Raw genomic sequence first — 22,152 nt, 5'->3', positions numbered from 1 at the left:
AAACAAGAGTCAGACTCCAGCATATAATATGGTTAATCGACGCACAGTTCAAGTATGACAACCATTCGATCTCAATACTTCCATTACTCACCACGAACCAGCCATAACGTCCTCTTCTACAAGCCTCATGATTTTCTCAATACTGGATAATTACAATCTTACATATCCGTCACATCAATTTCCTTTTTCTTTTTAAAATTGTGAAGTTTGACTCTTGAAGCATTGAGGCCTTGAAAACTGTTGCGACACACACATCATTTTGTAAAGATTGTTGCTTCAAGAAAATAAGTCCCCGACTATGTCCCATGCAACAGCAATTTAGTCACGCAGCAAAAAGGTTCGCCCGAGGTATCAAGCAATAGGCTGAGCTTCAACTTACGAATCCAACGAATCTTCTTCAAAGCAACTAGACTGCCGGTTTTCCAATCTCTTGCTTTGAATACAACACCTAAAGTTCCTTCACCGATCTCCTTGATTTTGTAAAAAATTATCAATTTTCACTATAGACTGATAATTATCTAGCTGATATAACTGAAAAATAAAACTAGTTTCTGTACTTATGCACTTCCACATTACTGGAGACCACCATGTTTTAGAAACAGGCTTCCCGCTCTCTCAACGCAGAGTGCCACCAGTTCAGTACAGAGTTCTTACCATGGCCAAACAATGACTCGTTACATCAAAAATACACAGTATCCCGACAATGTACTGATACGATACTGACAATGCAAAAGAACATCTAAGCTATAACTAACCGTTTTTATATATATATGACTGTTGAAATTTCGTTCCGTTACAGTGTGGTTGGTGACACTAAATCAAACCTAACAGTTAGAAAATAACTATAAATCACTACCTTCAGTATTAATAGTGGGAAAGAATTAGGTTGTTCCATTAGTGACTATGCTCTATATGATACAGGAGAGGCTGAGTACTCTTCTCCTGATTACTGCCACCGGAACAGACTGGGTTTGTGAAAGGCCGAGTTACTTGAGAACAGATATTCAACCTTAGGCAACTTATAGAAAAGGCAAGAGAATATCATACATCCATGCCATGCACCTTAGCTTTGTCGATTATGAAAAAACAGTTGATAATTTCCATTGGCAAAACCTTTGTAAAATCTTAGAGGGAGATGGGTACGCCTCCCCACCTTATCCACCTGTTGAAGAATCTATATGACACTTTCCACTCAGACGTGAAGATAGACTATGTCGTGTCCTGCAAATGCCGCATTAGGAAGGGAGTCTACCTAGATTGTACCCTGCTGCCACTGTTATTCAATGTCCATAGTGAATACATCATGTAAGCCCTCTTAGATAAATGGGATGAAGGAGTGCCCATCTGTTAATTAAGATCTTGAACCTCTGTTTTGTCAATGACACTGCTCTTATTGCAATCAGGCAAAAATAACTTGAAAAAATGACATGCAAGCTGGAGGATGTTAGTACTGAATATGATTTACATATCAATGCCAATAAAACCAAGGTTATGGTTGTGGACCACGAAAACCTGAATCGGCCAAATGTTATCAATCAGGATTGGCAGATATGAGGTGGTGAACCATATTGTGTATTTCGAAAGCATTATGAGGAGTGCCAGTAACTGTAAACCAGAGATACATAGACACATTCAACTTGGGTGCATTGCTATGGTGCAGCTGACCAAAATATAGTGGGACACTTCAATAACTAATGCAATAAAATCAATCTTGTCAACACCCTTATGTTCCCCATTATGCCCTACATATCGGTGACATGGGCTTTATGCATTGCTGACCATCACCGCGTTGAGGTATACGAAATGTGATGCTGACAACATATGCTTCGCATTTCGTGGACAACACACAGAAATAACGCATCCAGTTTTGAGGAAATCTGACCGCAACAAAGATTGTCAACCCTTATGCATATTGCTTGCCACCCTCCTCTCTCTCTCAATGATGAAACTGGTGGGTAAGTCCAACGTGAAGTGACGACATGGCAGGCCACCACCCTCTTGGGTTGACCTCGTAGAAACACTGCTCAGCACTAAACTTGAGCAAGCAACCCGGCTGGCTGAACACCGTAGCAACAGTACGACGTGCATTATGTTCCAGCGTACCATAATCAAAACATTGTAGCCACCCTTTTTCTCTAAAGATGTTTGAAATATGACAACGATGAGTTCTTCATAATATTTACAGATGTAAGTGCTATCACACAGCTCCAGTTTCAGTCAAAAACAATAATAATAAAAAAACACATGCACACACACAAAGTCATCCCTACTCTTAAGAACATACTTCCACATCTACTGCCAACTACCATTCATTCAGAGTGGCTACATCATGTTTTCAAAACTTTAGTTGCAATTGTTGTGGGAACATTTGTGAATATTAAATGGTTGATCTGACTTTAGTAGCAAACCAGCCTGTTCCAAAACCTCATGTCATTTTTCTTATTCTGAATATTCTTTCTCACTTGAATGCTAGGATGTTCATTTTTCATATATTCATGTAAGTTGTCAGAATGTATAATTGGGATATTACTTTGTGTTTTCAGGTGTTGATGCAAATGGGTTGCCCGAGGAAGAAGAAAAGGTTCCTAAAAAGAAAAAGAAGAAGAGAAAGTCTGAGAGTGCTGAGGATGGCATGGAAAACGGTAATAATAGGTTTAACATGAACATGTGATATTGTGCAAGTTCCTCGCAGGTACACTTTTCTCACAAACAATTGAACCTATAAATATGTTTGTTGTGGTTATTCACAGGGTTTTTGTCTGTATGGGAGGAGAATTATATTTTGATAATTATTAAATTTAAGTCTGATAAGACTCCCTCCCCTGCGAGCCATGTGACCTTGCCGCAGTGGGAGGCTTCCGTGCCCCCAATGAAGCAGATAGCCAAGCGGCAGGTGCAACCATATCGGATGGGTATCTGTTGAGAGACCAGACTAAGGAATGGCTCATTGAAAGGGGGGTAGCAGCCTTTCGGTAGTTGCAAGGGCGGCAGTCTAGATGATTGACTGATAGGCCTTCTAATAATACTCAACATGGCTTAGCTGTGTTGATACTGCTACACGGCTGAAAGCAATGGGAAACTACAGCCTTAACTACCTCCCGAGGACATGCAGCTCTCTCTGTATGAATGATGTACTGATGATGGCTTCCTCCCGGGTAAAATATTCCGGAGGTAAACTAGTCCCCCATTCGGAACTCCGGGTGGGGACTACACGAGAGGGGGCGATCATCAGGAAAATGGATACTGACATTCTGCGAGTCGGAGCGTGGAGTGTTTGAAGTTTGAATCGTTGTGGTAGGTTAGAGAATCTGAAAAGGGTAGCTGGATAGACTAAAGTTAGATGTAGTTGGTATAAGTGAAGTACGTTGGCAGGAAGAACAGGATTTTTGGTCAGGCGACTACCGAATTATCAACACAAATTCAAACAGGGGAAATGCAGGAGTTGGTTTAATAATGAATGAGAAAATAGGGCAGCGAGTAAGCTACTACGACCAGCATAGTGAAAGAATTATTGTCATCAAGATAGACACCAAACCAATGCCCACCACAATAGTGCAGGTCTATATGCCTACTAGTTCAGTGGATGATGAGGAAATCGAAAGAATATATGAAAAGATAGAAGATTTAATATAATATGTAAAAGGCGATGAGAATCTAATTGTGATGGGAGACTGGAATGCAGTGGTAGGCCAAGGAAGAGAAGGTAATACAGTAGCAGAATTTGGATTGGGACAAAGGAACAAAAGAGGAAGTCGGCTGGTTGAATTCTGGACTGATCATAATTTAGTCCTTGCCAATACTTGGTTCAAACACCACAAACGACGGCTGTATAAGTGGACGAGACCTGGAGACACTGGAAGGTATCAAGTAGACTTCATTATGATTAGGCAGAGATTCAGAAACCAGGTGTTGGATTGCAAAACTTTCCCAGGAGCAGACGTGGACTCTGACCACAACTTGTTGGTCATGAAATACCATCTGAAGTTGAAGAAATTGAAAAAAGGAAAGAATGCGAAAAGATGGGATCTAGACAAGTTGAAAGAAAAGAGTGTGAGGGATTGTTTCAAGGAACATGTTGCACAAGGGCTAAATGAAAAGGCTGAAGGAAACACAATAGAGGAAAAGTGGATAGTCATGAAAAATGAACTCAGTAGGGCTGCTGAAGAGATGTTAGGAAGGAAGAAAAGATCAACTAAGAATCAGTGGATAACTCAGGAGATACTAAACCTTATTGATGAATGACGAAAATACAAGAATGCTAGAAATTAAGAAGGCAGAAAAGAATACAGGCGATTAAAGAATGAAGTGGATAGAAAGTGCAAGGTAGCTAAGGAAGAATGGCTGAAAGAGAAGTGCAAGGATGTCGAAGGTTGTATGGTCCTGGGAAAGGTAGATGCTGCATACAGGAAAATCAAGGAAACCTTTGGAAAAAGGAAATCTAGGTGTATGAATATTAAGAGCTCAGATGGAAAGCCACTTCTAGGGAAAGAAGAAAAAGCAGAAAGATGGCAGGAACATATCCAACAGTTGTATCAAGGTAAAGATGTAGATAATTTGGTTCTGGAACATGAAGAGGCTGTTGATGCTGATGAAATGGGAGACCCAATTTTGAGGTCAGAGTTTGACAGAGCTGTGAGTGACCTGAATAGGAATAAGGCACCTGGAATTGATGACATTCCCTCTGAATTACTGATTGCCTTAGGAGAATCCAGTATGGCAAGGTTATTCCATTTGGTGTGTAAGATGTATGAGACAGGAGAAGTCCCATCTGATTTTCGGCAGAATGTTGTTATACCTATTCCCAAGAAAGCCGGTGCCGACAGGTGTGAAAACTACCGCACCATTAGTTTAGTATCTCATGCCTGCAAAATTTTTTACACGTATTATTTACAGAAGAATGGAAAAACAAGTTGAAGCTGAGTTGGGAGAAGGTCAATTTGGCTTCAGATGAAATGTAAGAACACGTGAAGCAATCCTGACTTTACGTCTGATCTTAGAGAATCGAATCAAGAAGGACAAGCCCACGTACATGGCATTCATAGATCTAGAAAAGGCATTCGATAATGTTGATTGGACCAAGCTATTTAAGATTCTGAAGATCATTGGGATCAGATACCGAGAACGAAGAATTATCTACAATCTGTATAAAAATCAGTCTGCAGTGATAAGAATCGAGGGCTTTGAAAAAGAAGCAGCAATCCAGAAAGGAGTGAGGCAAGGCTGCAGTTTGTCCCCCCTCCTTTTCAATGTGTACATAGAACAGGGAGTAAAGGAAATCAAGGAGAAATTTGGAAAGGGAATCACAGTCCAAGGAGAGGAAATCAAAACCTTGAGATTTGCCGATGATATTTTATCTGAAACTGCAGAAGATCTCGAAGTTGCTGAATGGTATGGGTCTTTGGTAAGGAGTACAAGATGAAAATAAATAAGTCCAAAACAAAAGTAATGGAGTGCAGTCGAAGAAAGGCAGGTGATGCAGGAAATATTAAATTAGGAAATGAAGTCTTAAAGGAAGTAGATGAATATTGTTACTTGGGTAGTAAAATAACTACCGATTGGCAGAAGTAAGGAGGACATAAAATGCAGACTAGCACAAGCAAGGAAGAGCTTTCTTAAGAAAAGAAATTTGCTCACTTCAAACATTGATATAGGAATTAGAAAGATGTTTATGAAGACTTTCGTGTGGAGCGTGGCATTGTATGGAAGTGAAACATGAACGATAACTAGCTCAGAAAGAAAGAGAATAGAAGCTTTTGAAATGTGGTGTTACAGAAGAATGCTGAAGGTAAGATGGATAGATCGAATCACGAATAAAGAGATACTGAATCGAATTGGTAAGAGGAGATCGATTTGGCTAAATTTGACGAGAAGGAGAGATAGAATGATAGGACACATCTTAAGACACCCAGGACTTGTTCACTTAGTTTTTGAAAGAAGTGTAGGTGGTAAGAACGGTAGGGGTAGACCAAGGTATGAATATGACAAGCAGATTAGAGCAGATGTAGGATGCAATAGTTACATAGAAATGAAAAGGTTAGCACAGGATGAGCAGATGTAGGATGCAATAGTTACATAGAAATGAAAAGGTTAGCACAGGATAGGGTGGCATGGAGAGCTGCATCAAACCAGTCTATGGACTGATGACTCAAACAACAACAAGACATTAAAAGCAAGGAACATGCAATACATGCTCTTTTTTAAAACATTTTTTGGGCAACAGTGTATCACCAGCCCGAATTGTTCATTTGTGAGGCGATGATCATATTTGTTGTAGGATCATAATCACATATATTCTAGGAAGGAAATTCTCATGGTTGAAGATATTTAATATTTGGTAATAGATACTTAAGTGTATAATTTTGTATTTTTTATATTCTTTCTCTAATTTGTTCCAGGGGATCATTGTGGTAGTTTTTTTCCCTTAAAAGATTACTTAAGTTTTTGTTTATGAAATAAATACTTCGCAATGTTAGAAACATGTTGAAGAAAACTTAAAATTTAACATTATTAATATCTGGTCAAATACAGTATTAAATTAATGTAACCTTAATGGATAATGCACTGTTCCTAATTAAAATAGGGACTACTCAGTTTATAACAAAAGTAACTGAATACAGTATTGCCCCTCTTTTACACATGTCAAGGGATTTGAGGATTACCGGTGTAAGCGAGGGGAAAATGTAAATTGTGTAAAACAACTTATAAATGGATGGTGTTATGCATCACTTGACCAAGCGCTAAAAGTAGATTTTGAGATATTGACACAAACGCAAAATCCTTTGTATTAATTTATATTTCCTGTTAAATGTGAGGTATTATATACCAAAATGAAGATAAAAACATAAATTTTCTTCTTGATGTATTCAATTTAGGAACATTTGAAGTATATCGTCGTAATCTGAGATAATGGTGCTTGGTCACTTGATGCTTTATTGCGGTTACATTAGTTTTTGTTTTGCATCACTTGACCAACGAATAAAATTGTCATTTAGTGATCGATTTGACTTTTAAAAATTCAGTGCAATGTAAAATATGGTACTTGTTAACTAATTTTATTGCTTATTTAAGTACAGGATTAAATTATACGTAACAGCATACAACATGACATAGAAAACATATGAATTTTAGAATATACAGTAGTATAGATATTACACTGCTAGGTCATAATATTAAGGCATCATAAACACACAGTTTCTCCAAGTGTAATATAATGCAGGATTTTAAGAATTTTTGAGTGCAAAATCCATATTTCCACAATCAAATCCATCTATATCATCTATTCCAGCATTACTAAATAAGCCTTTATAGAAAGGCTTAGCATCATTGGGAATTAGCTCCACGAGAGAGCGCAGGTCGTTCAGTTTCGCTTCTGAAACTTGTTTTCCATTTGGCCATAACAGAGTGAGCAAACCATGTAGAGCTGATCCATTTTCATTCTAAAGCCGCGACCATCTGAAGATTTCTTAATGTTCACTTCAACAGTGCGTTCTGCATCAAAATGCATTTTGAAGAAAATGCTAAAAGTTTTATTTTTCTTCAACTCTGTTTCTCTCCCATGCAGCCGGTTTACCTTCTCACTGTTTGTGCCTGCTTCCTGTTTACAATGTGCTTCTCCAGATGAACTGTGCTATGAAAATACGGTCCAGTCATTCTGTCCACAACAAGCAGGTTCTTCTTTCGGCACATCTTCATTACATTTATGTAGTCTTCGGTGGTATAGAGGCGCTGTTGAAATTTGAAAGCACGTTCTACATCTCCAAAGTCACTGTCGTTAGGGAGGAAGCTATGGCCTGGAAATAAAAATAGTTGTGTAATCTTTTCAATGGTAGGGTGTTGTTCCAAAACTGTTTACAGAAGTAGAACAATCTTTATATTACGATTCTGGCCTCCTCAAGAATTTGACTACAGTATGACTTCTTTGGCGTTGTGCATGTTTTCAATGAGATGCTTGTACAAGCAGGAACCACCCTCTTGAGCCCCTCCTCCTGCTTTTCCTTCCAACCAGACATAACAATGACCTTTATTATCTTTCCCACTATGAATCCCTAAGTTATATAACCACAACTGGCGCTTGTAAAAAAAAAACACATTTGTGGGAATACGGGAAAATGGCAGTCAAAACAGAACGTTTCCAGTTTTTCATCCAACTTTGATTTTTCTATATCGGAGTATTTTAGGTTCTGGGCGTATGCCGCAGGGAAGAAAACCTGTGCGGGAATCTACATTTAGCATCACACAACCAAGTGACTGCGAGCTTGTCGTGTGGTCATTTGATGCGTAATTCAGACTCAGAAATGGTGGTTGGTCACTTGATGCAAAGCTTCAATTTAATGATTGAGAGGTTGGCGTTTGGTCAAAATTTATTTCCTGCACAATCATATTGAGAATAAAAGTCCGAACAATAACCTATGTAAAGTTTACACCTTTAGCTACCAGATAGTGCAATAATCTAAAAAAATCCATTTTGGCGCTTGGTCAATTGATGCATAACACCATCCAAATGTAAAAGCTGTGGTAAAGGAAGTAAATGTTACACAAATGCATGTTATTAATTTATATAGTATTTTAATCTTAATCCTATTACAGTATGAACCTCAAAAAAAGGTTCATTGTAAATTAACTGTTGACACTACACTGCCTTTGTAATTCTGCTCATCCACTGACCACGAGAAGGGTATCAGTAGGTAGTTAAAATATTTGATAATACAGTATGTTATTTTAATCTGGTTATCTTTCTTAGAATAGCTAAAGAATTATCTAATACACAATAAATTTCCTTTCTCTGTTAATAATATATTAAAAAATTAATTTGTTGGGTATGCAACCCACTTGTCAGAATTGTTACGCATCATGCGTTTTGCGTAAATTTATCGAGTAGGCAAACCGCTTGCCGTACTTGTCACGCTGTTTGCACAGCTTCTCCTGATATTTGTAATCGGCTAGTTTCGTCCAGTTGTTGCTGTAAAGTGTGTGCTATCCGGTTTGGTCATCATGCTGTGGTTCTCGAAGGGTTATTGGTTAGTTGTGACATCATTTTGTATTTTTGTTCATCAAAAAGTGGAAAAGTAGTCACAGAATAACCCCAGCAGTTGAACTCATGCTCCACCTAAATAATATAAATAAATATTCTATACAGTGTGTTTCAGTATCAAAGTTTGACGGCAATATTGGCCCTTTATCAATATTACGAACAGGAATAATAGTCGTAGTACCAGGACTCTTATGCCCCATCCACTCTGTTGCTGCCAGTGTCACTTGTGTGGTTGTTGCTCTCATATGAGCTGGAGAAAGAATTTTCAACTTCAGAGCCACATATACTAAAATTGGACACTTTTTTTTCTGTATCTTCCGATATTGACACTATATCAGTATCGCTAATCTGTATATGTGACGCCATTTTACTTGAAAACTGGAAAAATACTTATTAAGTACGCGCACAAAAAAACTGCATCACGCAGTGTGTGTATTACGCATCTATCACTAACAGGGGAAAAAAATATTGCAAGATACTGAGGGGATTTCCCTCATCAGTAGAGTTGAAGGAACTTCTTCTGATCGGGTAAGTTGGCCGTGCGGTTAGGGGCTTCCTTCCAACTCCTAGCCATTTACTATCCCATCGTCGCCACAAGACCTATCTGTGTCGGTGCTACGTAAAACCAATAGAAAAAAAAAAAAAAAAAAAAAAAAAAAAAAGGAACTTCTTCTGGTCCCTATGAGCATATTTCTGTAATTCCTTGGCTAGTAAAGCTGCAAAATTCGAATGGAACATTTATACCTTGTTTACTTGCGTACTACTCCACAATTTTGAGGCAGGCAATTGAGGAGAGAAGAAATTATGTGATGTCTTCTGAGTTCAAGCAAAAGTTCCATCTTAAAGAAAAATACGAGAAATACTGACTTGTACTGCCTGTTGCCATTTCTTGATGGATGTAGTACTTTTGTATCTGTCTCTTGGCACAGGCTAGAGCAAAGTGAAGCTTCCACTGAAGTCCTAGTCTCATCCATGGCTGTGACAATATGCAAGTTGCTGGGGTATGGGTGGTGCTGAATGATATTCAGAGCACAAATAGTGTCTGAGTGTTATGAAAGGTGTTGCTCATAGGGTCAGTCGTGCTGCAGTGGCACATTCTGGCCCAGTGAGGAAAGCAATGGCAAACTACCAGACTCCTCATCTTGCTTAGTACGCCTCATTTGGGCTCTGCCATTGGTTTTTGCTGTTTCCCTATAACTGCATAACCTTTGATGGTGCTATTTGAAGATCCAACCAGCCTCTGGGCTGATGACCTAACAGACAGACTGACTTGTAGACAAGAGATATTAATAAATAACAAATATTTAATCATGCAGCTCAATTAATATATACATAAATAAAGGTATTATGCTAAAACTTGAAATACCATATTTACTCGTGTATTAGCCCCCCTTGCGTATTAGACCCCCCTTAGCTCTTCGAGACGAAGAAAATTAAATAATAAATCTCGCATACAAGACCCTCAACATAATTTGTCAGAGAAGAACGACGATTCTGCTTCGAAGCGGCTACAAGCCTTATGCAGCTCTTATGACATCACACAAATTTATGCATAGTTTCGTCCATACGACCCACGCAATCCCCCTGTGGGTGGGGGCGGTAAAATAATACCCACGGTAACCCCTGCCTGTCGTAAGAGGTGACTAAAAGGGGCCCCAGGGGCTCTGAACTATGGAGCGTGGGTTGGCGTCGACGGGGCCCTTAGCTGAGTCCTGGCATTGCTTCCACTTACTTGTGCCAGACTCCTCACTTTCATCTATCCTATCCGACCTACGTTGGTCAACTTTCGTTCTTTTCTGACCCCGACGCTATTAGGTTTGCGAGGGCTAGGGAGTCTTTCATTTTCACACCCTTTGAGGCCCTTGTCTTCCTTTGGCCGATATCTTCATTTTTCGAAGTGTCGGATCCCTTCCATTTTTCCTACTGATTAGTGTTATATAGAGGTTGGTTGCCTGGTTGTACTTCCTCTTGAAATAATAATCAGCACCATCACCGACCCACGCAATGAAAACGCGTCGAAGTCGTGCGGTACATCTGTGTTTCATAGTTAAGAAATGTCCGCCTCCGTAGCGTAGGCGTAATGCAGGTCTGATGATATCGCACAAATAGGTGAATAGTTTTGTGTCTGACCCGCGCATTGCAAGCACATATCAGTCATGTATATATATTTGTGTTTTGTAGTTAAGAATGTCCGCCAGCATAATGGTTACCACAATTAGCTGCCGTTCTCAGGAGCCTGAGTTTGATTCCCGGTACCGTATTGCCAGCGATTTACAAATGGCAGGAAGGTTGATTTGTAGTAAAAATGGTACATGCAACTCTCCACTGGGAGCCTGTCTACAAAAGGGCTGCACCACCTTTGGATGAGGAAACTAGTTAACTTTAGTTAAGAAATATTCATGGTTGTTGCTAGGCCTATTAATATAGGCAGGCGAGATCATTACCAAAGTGATCATTTAATATCTCCTAACTCTGGCCAATATAGGGTTTTTTGGGAGAGAAGTAGGTTTAAAACTTGATAAAAACAATCCAATCACAACTGTTTTACTCACCAACGTAGTGAACAAATAATAATAATAATAATATTGATTTTTTTATGTCCCCACTTACTTTCAACGATTTTTGGATACGCCAAACAAAACCCTAATAGGATATGCATTAATAAAAAATGGGAGACAACAAACGTACGAAATGAAATATTATGATAATAAATCACATTACCGCCACACCTGTAGATGTCCATAAATGCAGCAAATTTTCCTGTTGTTTATTTATATTCTTTCCGTCGTGAAAATTTTGGCACTATCTAAGCGATACCATACCTAACCTAAACAATGTGGTCTCTCTTATCTCATTTACAGCTGTTTAGGTAAATTCTGGTGTGATAAATGTAGAGAACAAGCATGAAATATACTTAAAAATAAGGGTCTGGCTTTCAACAGCCACAGTTAACAAAAGAAAGCTTCCAGTCACTATGTATTACATTCGGAAATACAACTGGTAACATACGCTAGTTATCAGCTGGTGGTTTGGCATGCTTTTAACAACACTGGTTTATTCACAAGGAGTGGCTTCTGTTAGACATGCACCAGTTGGGAATATCAGAGACCATCTCCAGAAACTATTTGGGAATAGCTTCACACAGTTTGGACTTTATAGTCTGGAATGAAACTATTTTCAAAAGGTTCAAAAAGACGGGACCTTAAATGCTCTCGGTCTCGGTTGCAGTGCATGGCTGATGAGATGGCAGTGAAGATGTCACCACTTGGAATTACGTCACGCCGGTAGCAGGAAAGTTAGTGGCGCAAGACAAAAACCAGTGATCAAGTTGACTGTGTGGTAGGCCTACTGCTCAACTGACAGAGACAAATGACTGGGCATTGAGTTATTTTTTATCAATATTACATTATATGATAATACGATACGATACCCTTATCCCTTTCCTCTGTGGGGTCGAGTATGAAGTGAGACGAACCTTCTTAGCGAGTTTTTACAACCGTATGGCCTTCCTGACGTCGACCTCATCAGAGGAATTAATGAGATTAAACGAATGACGTGATATGAGTAATTAAAATGGATTGTACTTACTTTATATGTAGGCCTAAAAGTCGTGTTCACCATTTATTGACTTTTTACATTTAGAAATACTGTCTTCGATGAAAACAGCCAGTATAACTCAAATACATTCATAGGTTTGTTAAAGAACAGTGTACAATGTTTACATGTACAATTTATAGCTCTTTATAGCATAGAAGTCATGTGTTCACTGCACAAAATTTGAGGTAATCGCATTTTGGACACCCCCTTACTTTTTTTTGGCTGTAAAAATGGGCAAAAAGGTGTCTAATACGTGAGCAAATACGGTAATGTTCAGTAGGTTGTGTGTAAATTGCTTTTCTCTTCTCCACTGCTGATGGAAGAAAGAGGCCTGCTTTTGGGTTTAAGAGCGCAGTCACTCTACCACACTCTCAGCCACCTGCCAATGAGACAAAAAAATCCGTTCTAAAAATATCCATGCCTTTTGATTATTTTACGTTATGCAAACACGAAGTAGAGGCATGTTGCAACTTTCCTTTCTTATTCATGATCTCTCTCATCTGATGATTCAGCTTGTAAACTGTTGCTCTCATCATCGTCTTGCATGTCTGAGTCTTTCATCCACGTTATGTCAGAATTGGATCGAGGTTCTACTGTATACGTAGTCTTTTCTTGAATAATAGCAAAGATTTGGAAATTCATTGAACGTCGTCTTTGCTAAATTATTTCAATCCCTAACACCTTTCCTTATAAATGAATACTTGCCCCAATTTGTCCTCCTGAATTCCAATTTTATCTTCGTATTGTGATCTTTCCTACTTTAAAAAACATCACTGAAATGTATTTGTCTACTAATGTCATTCCACACCATCTCTCCACTGACAGCTTGGAACATACCACTTACTGTTGATAAACTTAACCATAATAGATATTTATTTGATCTTTTGATCCTGTATTGACTTGTCTGAATCTATTAAAGAAACTATTTAAAATAGTTTATGTTGTGTCCACCTTGTCAATACACTTTTAATGATTGAAAATTATTTATTTCATCATACATATTTCAGGAAAAATATCCATTCCCTTCACCAGTGATGTAAATTCTGCGAATAAAACAATATAACACTACCTTTTGTTTTTCTTACAATTTAAAGGAGTATTGTATCCTAATTCACCATATCAATGAATAAAGAAACTAATAAAATATAAAAATAAATATTATGAAAATGATCCTTACATACAATTTAATATTTGGATGAATTGAAATGAGAATACGTAAATAAATTTAAGATCTTCAAGTTTTTCTTCTAGTCTACACAATGAGTTCTCTTCTGTACTTCTTTCATTTAAACTTGATTCAAAGTTATTTTTTGTGCAAGATAAATTTCTAAACTTTCCAGAACATTAATGAATTTTCTCTTTTTTGGCGGAATCATAAATTTAGACACATTTCTAATGACATGGAGTTAATACATTCGGCCAGAAAGGGAAAATTCATGCATGTTTTGGAAAGTTTAGAAGTTTATCTTGCGCGCACATCTCTGATGAATGGAATGAATATTTTTCCTGAAACATGTATGATAAAATAAATAATTTTCAATCATTAAAAGTGTATTGACAAACTGGACCCAACATCTCTCTCTTAGTTCAACCCTTCGTAAGGGTGTAGTGGCATCACGCGACAATCCTTTTGGTGATCTTCCTCCATGAGTCTCTGCTTTGGGCATGGTGACTTGCTTGCTGTAAGCTCATGCTGGTCAAGTTCTTGATCTGGTCCATCCATCGTAACGGCGCACATCCTCTAGGTCTTCGGGCTTCGACTTTTCCTTCTATGATAAGTATTTCCATTGCCTCCTGTCTTCTGGCAATATGACCAAAATATCCAAGTTGTTTTTGGTTGATAAGGGTCGACAGTCTTGTTGTGATGCCGAGCTGTTGCAGGATCGATTCATTAGTACGGTGTGCTGTCCATGGTTTTTGCAGTAATCTCCTATAGCACCACATTTCTAGAGCATCAATCCTGCGGCGATCCGCCGTCTTCATCATCCAAGTTTCTGCTGCATAGGTCGCGATAGGGAAGATCAGAGTTCGCATGAGGGTGAGCTTTGTCTTGGAAGTGATGGAGGTGTCCTTCCAGATGCGAGTAAGTTTTGCTGTTGAATTTCTCGCAATCGCAATGCCTTTGCGGATCTCAGGTTCACAGTCCCCAGTATTTGTAACAATAGATCCTAGATACTCGAAGCGACTGACAACCTCATAATCTGCAATTCTTGTTATGGCAGGTCTGTTGTTATTAAAATGGTCTACAATCATCACTTTGGTCTTTTTATTGTTGATTTCGGGACCATATTCTCTACTTCGCTCGTCTAACCTCTGCATGATGGCATCTAGTTCATGAACATCTGTTGCAATAGTCACAGTGTCATCTGCATATCTGAGATTGTTAATTTTCCTGCCACCAACTGTGATGCTGTCACTCCAGTCCTCGAGAATCTCCCTCATAATATACTCACTGTATACATTAAATAGGAGGGGGGGAAAGAATGCAACCTTCTCGCACTCCAGCACAAGTAGAAAAGACGTCTGAGAGGTCGCCATTAACTCTCACTGTCGCAGTGTTCGAAGAGTACAACTGTTGGATCAGGTACACTAAATATCTCAGCGTTCCCATCTCAGTGAGTATAGCCCAGAGCTTTGACCATTTTACCTTGTTGAAGGCTTTCTTGTAGTCCACGAAGCACAGGAACATCTTGATATTATACTCCCTTGTCTTTTCTATGAGCTGGCGGATGTTTAGGATCTGCTCACGAGTTCCTCTGCCTGGAACAAACCCGGTTTGTTCCTCTGAGATTTGTGGAAGTAAGAAGGTCTTCAGCCTCTCGTTCAGCACCGTGAGCATGATTTTACTTGCATGGGAGATGAGGGCTATCATTCGATAGTTTGAACAGTCAAGTGGAGAACCTTTCTTGAACAGTGGTACGAAGACGGAGTGGCAGCACTGGTACGGGCAATTTCCATATGTCCATATCTTCTGACATAACTTGTGCAGGATGTCGACACCTAGGTCACCCATGTTCTTTAGGATTTCAGCAGTGATTCCATCTTGGCCTGGTGCTTTCTGGTTCAGGAGCTTTTTTATTGAATGTTCCACTTCTTCTCTAAGGATCATTGGTTCAAAGTCTGTAGGGTTCTGGTGACCTGGCATTGGTTGTGGATCATCAGTTAACAGCTTGATGCAGTATTCTCTCCATACTTTGGCGATGCCTGCTGCATTTGTGATGATATTCCCTTGGCCATCTTTAATAATCTGAGTCTTAGGCATAAACTCTCATGCTAAGTATTTTACCTTGTCGTACAGTTCTGTGCTGTGAATATTGGTCGCTTGCGCCTCTAGTTCTGCACACAGTTTCTTAATGTGTTCATTCTTGTCTCTTCTACAAGCATGTTTGATATCACTGTTCAGTTTTTTCATTAGTCGTCCTTGTTGTTCTGGATCTGTAACTGTGAGCCAGATGTTAAGTCTCATTTCAACTAGTGCCAGAGTTTCGTCAGTCATCTAGTGTTGTCACTTCACTACGGTGTTCATCTTTGGGACCTTGCTCGCTGCGTCTGTGATCCATTCTTCAATTCTCTTCCAAGCCATGTCACAATTTCCCTCTAGGTCAGGTGGCCCAGTGCTTCGTAGTGTTTCTTGGAAAGCAACTGGCTCAGAGGCCGCCAACTTTTTCAAGTTTATTTTGACAACTGGTTTGGTCAGTTTGAGGCCCAGAGTAAACGATGATCCGATCTGCATTCGGCACAAGGTTTTGTTTTCACATTACGAAAGGAGGTTCTCCATCTTTTATCGACAAGGATGTAATCAATTTGGTTCTTAACGTGCCCATTCGGGGAGGTCCACGTAAAGAGACGGCGTTTGTGGTGTTTAAACATGGTATTCATAATGGAAAGATTGTTTTCGGTTGCAAACTGTATCAACCGATTGTCGCTCATTACGTGCACCCAGGCCATAATGTCCTACAGTTTCTCGCAAGTGGTTGTCCATCGAGGTGGTTCCTACTTTTGCATTAAAATCTCCCAATGCTGTGCTATGTGATGCTATTGTATTTTCCATGTCTGCATAGAAGTCTTCGATTTCTTGGTCGTCTGCAGCGATGGTGGGTAGATATACCTGGATCAAGTGTAGTTTATATGGTTTGGTGTTGAGAGTGAGGGTCAGTATTCTTCCATTTATAGGTCTGTATTCCTCAACATATTGGGATATCCGCTTATCAACAAGAAACGCGACGCCATTCTGACCTGTATCATTTGCCCCGGCGATGTATATTACATGGTCATCTGTTTCAAAATGCCCACATCCTTTCCAGTGAGTTTTTGACAGTCCACAAATGTCTATTTGATGTTTCTTTAGTTCTCTTCCTACAATGCGAAGTTTTCCCATCTGAAGTAACCCTCTCACATTCCATGTAGCTATTGCTTTACCTTTGCGAAGTTGATCTGCATTTGGTCGATCAGTAGCAGATTTACCGTGCGAGGCCTGATTGTTCACCTGTGCACGTCCGGTCGCACATTTCACATCGTTCGGCCCGGACCCAAACTGACGCCGATCACTACTCGGGTCGCGCAGCATACCAATATTCATTTCTTGACTCTGCATGATGCGCTCATGGGATGATAAGCAGGTGGTTTCCCCTTGCCTTCCTGATCCTATGCCATTGGCCATGCAGTGGTTCTTCTGCCTGTAGGAGCAGTTTCCCACCCCAAGAACAAGACGGTACCCTGGACCTCTACCTGCTCGTCAGTCCTCCGGGGAGGCGTTGGCTCTTGGTAGAGGGGAACCACTTATACCAGTGGTCACTTGGTAGACGCAACATAAACTATTTTAAATAGTTTCTTTAACTCATTGGGCCTGAGCCACGGAACCGTTCCGTGCCTTGTCTTGGTGGATCAAATGCTGGACCACGGAACTGTTCCGTTGTCTTACTTTACTGCGTGGTTCAACTTTTCCTCAAAAGATGGCAGAGTGAGTTGCAGTTGTGGTTTGTGTAGGGACTCTTTCTTTGCAATGTTATGTGCTCTTTGCTAATATATATCAATAGTGTGATTGGAAATATTAGTTTGAAGAGGGCTATTTCTAGACTTTGAGATTTGCTTGTAAACAAGACAGCTGCCAGTAAAGAACTGATATATAACCCCTTTTAGAAAGTAATGATGATTAGGAGTGTCATTTTTTCAATGAAATTAGTAAGTAATATTAGTAATAGTGTAAGCAATGCTCCTGAACAACAAACAGATGTGGAAATCAAAGAGAAAGTGCAAAGGAAAGACTGTGTTAGAGCTCAGCAGGGGGACTGAGTATGTACCCGTGATGCTAAAAAAATAAAATGTTTTTAATGTATTCCTTGTTCTGTAGTTTGTGGTATGAAAGCAAGTTATTTTCATGTAAATTTAAATCTTTAATGGTCTTGTAAGTAAGACATTTCTGATATTATGAAGTGACACTATATTTCCTCCAAAATTTTCCCAGCCCCAATGCAGTTTCAATCCAACAAATATGCATGACTCAATGGGTTAATAGACACATACCACTTTGACGACTGGTTGTCTCCTCTCACCCAATTCTTCCCAGTCCAAACTTTGCAATATTTTTGTAACACTACCCTTTTGTCGGTATTCACCCAGAGCAAATTGAGCTGCTTTTCTTCGGATTTTTTCCAGTTCTTGAATAAAGTAATCCTGGTGAGAATTCCATACACTGGAACCACACTCTAGTTGGCATCTTACCAGAGACTTATATGCCCTCTCCTTTACATCCTTACAACAACCCCTAAATACCCCCATAACCCCCATAACTATCATATTTGCATAATTACCCCAATGAAGATCTTTCCTTATATTAACACATAGGTACTTACAATGATCCCCAAAAACTTTCACCCCATCAGTTGCTATTAAAACTGAGAGGACTTTTCCCATTAGTGGAATTTACAATGTGACTTTTAACCCCATTTATCATCATACCATTGCCTGCTGTCCATCTTAAACATTGTCGATGTCTTTGTGTAGTTACTCACTATCTTGTAACGTATTTATTACTCTATACAGTATAATATAATCTGCAAAAAGCCTCATCTCTGATTCCAGGTCCTTACTCAAATCATTTATGTATAAGAAAACATAAAGTTCCAATAAAACTGCCTTGACAAATTCCCGTCTTAATTATTACAGGATTAGATAATGCTTCACCTACTCTAATTCTCTGAATTCTATTTTTTTAAAATAAATATAGCCACCCATTCAGTCTCTTTTTATTTAGTCCAGTTGCACTCATTTTTGGCAGTAGTCTGCCTTAGATAGGTCAATCCCGATAAGTCCATTTGATCTCCCAAATCTAGGATATCTGCAATATCTTGTTGGAATCCTACAAGTTGAGCTTCAGTGGAATAATATTTCCTAAATCCGAACCTCATTCTATTGAACCAGTTATTAGTTTTGCAAACATGTCTAATATAATCAGAAATAATGCTTTCCCAAAGCTTACATGTAACGCATCTCGAGCTGACTTGCCTCTAATTTTTGGCTTTATATTTATCACCCTTTCCTTTATACACAGGGGCTACTATTGCAACTCTCCATTCATTTGGTATAGCTCCTTCATGCAAACACTAATCAAATAAGTACTTCAGATATGGTACTATATCCCATCCTATTGTCTTTAGTATCTCCCCAGAAATCTTATCAATTCCAGCTGCTTTTCTAGTTTTCAACCTTTGTATCTTATTGCAAACATAGTATCTTTGTTATCGTAGGTAAATTTCAATACTTCATTAATATTAGTCACCTCGTCTATCTGGACATTATCCTTGTAACTAACAATCTTTACATGTTGCTGACTGAATACTTCTGCCTTCTGTATATCCTCGCATACACACTCCCCTTGTTCATTAATGATTCCTGGAATGTCCTTCTTGGAACCTGTTTCTGCCTTAAAGTACCTATACATCCGTTCCATTTTTCACTAAAATTTCTGTGCCTGCCAATTATGCTTGTCCCAGCACCTTCCCATATTAGGTTATTTGACATTTGGTAAATTGAGATCTTCTGCTACAATCACATTCCTTTCCATGTCATTTCCCATATAACTGATTATCTTATCAAATAATTCTGAGTCAGTGTTAAGGCTACCCTTTCCCAGTCTGTACACTCCAAAGACATCAAGTTGCTTATTATCTTTAGAAATGAGCCTTACACCTAGAATTTCATATTTATCATCTTTAACTTTTTCGTAGCTTACAAATTCTTCTTTTACCAGAATGAATACTCCCCCTCCTACCATTCCTATCCTATCTATATGATACACACTCCAATTCTGTGAGAAAATTTCTACAGCCATTATATCATTTCTCAGCCATGGTTCAACTCCTATTACAATATCTGGTAAGTCCATATCTATTAAATTAATTAATTCTATTCCTTTCTTTACAATACTTCTACAGTTCAGCATTAACATTTTTATGTCATCCCTACTTGACTTCCAGATCCCTGTACCCCTATCACCACTCCTCGATGCAATGGTCCTTGCTTTGTGGAAAGGAAAATTATCTTGCTGATACAGATATGGTCCAGTTCCAAACTGGCGGTTGCCACAGTGTAGCAAACATGCTATTGTCTAAAATGATTTCATAAACACCTCCGTTCATTGTGCCATCAACCAGAATATATGGTCCAAGTCCAGAACAGGAAAAACAGACCAGACCTCCACCAAATTCCACTGTCGCCACAGCACATTGGGTAAATACCATTTGCTAGGTCCACACTCAGCTGTCTGAATGCCACAGCATATACCATGACTCATCACTCCACAAAACCTTCTTCGACCACTCCACAGACCAATGACATAGCTTATTCTTGTCATCACTGGCTTCCGGGCAGCAGCACAACCCTGGAAAACAGAAAAAAGTTATATTGTCTTTCTTTGGATCGTTTTGTAACTGACCTATGGCCCTGGCCCAGAATGGATGTCCTCTCCAATAGCTGACATAAAGATGTCTGATAATTGTACAGTATGTTTTAGAGTTTTGCAGTCCCTATCAGTTAATTTCTAAGATCTACTAGAGCGAAGATTGGGTTCAGTGCTTCCCTGATGATTCTGCTTCATAATAACATTGCTAACAGTGGAACTGGGCATATGTAACTCCCATGAAATCTCTCTGACGGAATGTCCGAACTTCTGGGTCCCCACAATCGTGTCCAGTTTGAACTCGCTCAGTTCTCTTTGTTGACTCATTCCAACAGAAAACATGTCTATGGTGTTGACACACTGTGCCTGCACTAATAAACCCTTGGATGCATAACCAGACATGACACAGAGCACGTTCAGTGAGGTGTTTGAAGACTTTTGGCTACATCGTGTACTTACGCTAACTCTTTTTCTCTTCTGACCCAGACATTATTAGATTTGTGAAGCCTAGAGAGTCTTTCATGCCCCTCGTGGCTCTTAGCTTCAGCTGATACTTTTAATCTTCAAAGGATTGGGCCTCTAGAAAAACATTGCACTAAATAAATTTTCTGCATAGTTAGAAACAGGTAATGGGATAAATAAAATGATTTAAGCAACTATTGAGCATTCATGTCCATGGTTTCTTCATTATTAACAAAGAATAATGAAGTATGCTGCCTTCTAATTTCTTTGAATCAAATAGAAGTGTCAAGCTTCCTGCTCTTCAAGAGCTCAATTAATCATTCGTGAACAGAGACACAGTGAGTGTCGACACACTTCAAATTTTTGTGAGAGTCTGTGCCCACAATGCTTGATAATATCAATAATAATAGAAGGTGAAATTCTTTTCGTTTCACAGAGAACTGTGCTCTGTGTCATCTACTGACTAATTCCAACACAAAACATGTCTATGGTGTGCCTGTACTAATAAACCCTTGGATGCATAACCAGACATGACACAGAGCGTGTTCAGTGAGATGTTTGAATCAAAGGATTGGGCCTCTAGAAAAACATTGCACTAAATAAATTTTCTGCATGGTCAGAAACAGGTAATGCAGTAAATAAAATGATTTAAGCAACTATTGAGCATTCGTGTCCATGGTTTCTTCATTATTAACAAAGAATGATGAAGTATGCTGCCTTCCAATTTCTTTGAATCAAAATAGAAGTGTCGAGCTTCACAGTCATCTTCTGATGACGCAGAGCACAGTTCTCTGCGAAACGTAAAGAATTTCATCTTTTTCCTTGATACGGCATAAGCCCAAAAGCCTATACAGTATCATGTCTATAAGTACGGGCCATGAAAGCATCAATAGCAACAATAATAATTATACTTTCAAAGCAAAACTAGCAAAGCCTTTTACACCACTCGTCACTACTGTCAGAAAAAAAAACAGAAGGGATTTTTTGTCTTATTAGCAGGGGGCTGGGAATGCGGTAGAGTGAGTGCACTCGTAAACCCAAAAGCAGGCCTCTTACTTCCGTGAGCAGCGTAGAAGTGAAAAGCGATTACACGCAACCTACCGAACATTATTTCCAAGTTTTAGCGTAATACCTTTGTTTATGCATATATATTTATTGAGTTGCA

General features: G+C 39.1%; 1 protein-coding gene across 2 annotated transcripts in view; it reads left to right on the top strand.

The window, feature by feature from the left end:
• Positions 1-22,152, top strand: part of Nop56 (Nop56 ribonucleoprotein) — a 247,786-nt gene that overhangs the window by 210,487 nt on the left and 15,147 nt on the right. For both annotated transcript variants that reach the window (XM_067150776.2, XM_067150774.2), the window contains exon 10: positions 2,544-2,642. In XM_067150776.2, coding sequence (XP_067006877.2) covers positions 2,544-2,642 — 99 coding nt within the window. The remainder of the gene's footprint in view (positions 1-2,543; positions 2,643-22,152) is intronic.

Source organism: Anabrus simplex, chromosome 7, assembly GCF_040414725.1.
Source record: "Anabrus simplex isolate iqAnaSimp1 chromosome 7, ASM4041472v1, whole genome shotgun sequence".
NCBI lineage: Eukaryota > Metazoa > Arthropoda > Insecta > Orthoptera > Tettigoniidae > Anabrus > Anabrus simplex.
Note: the sequence above shows the minus strand (reverse complement) of the source record. Positions and strands in the feature narration are given on the sequence as shown.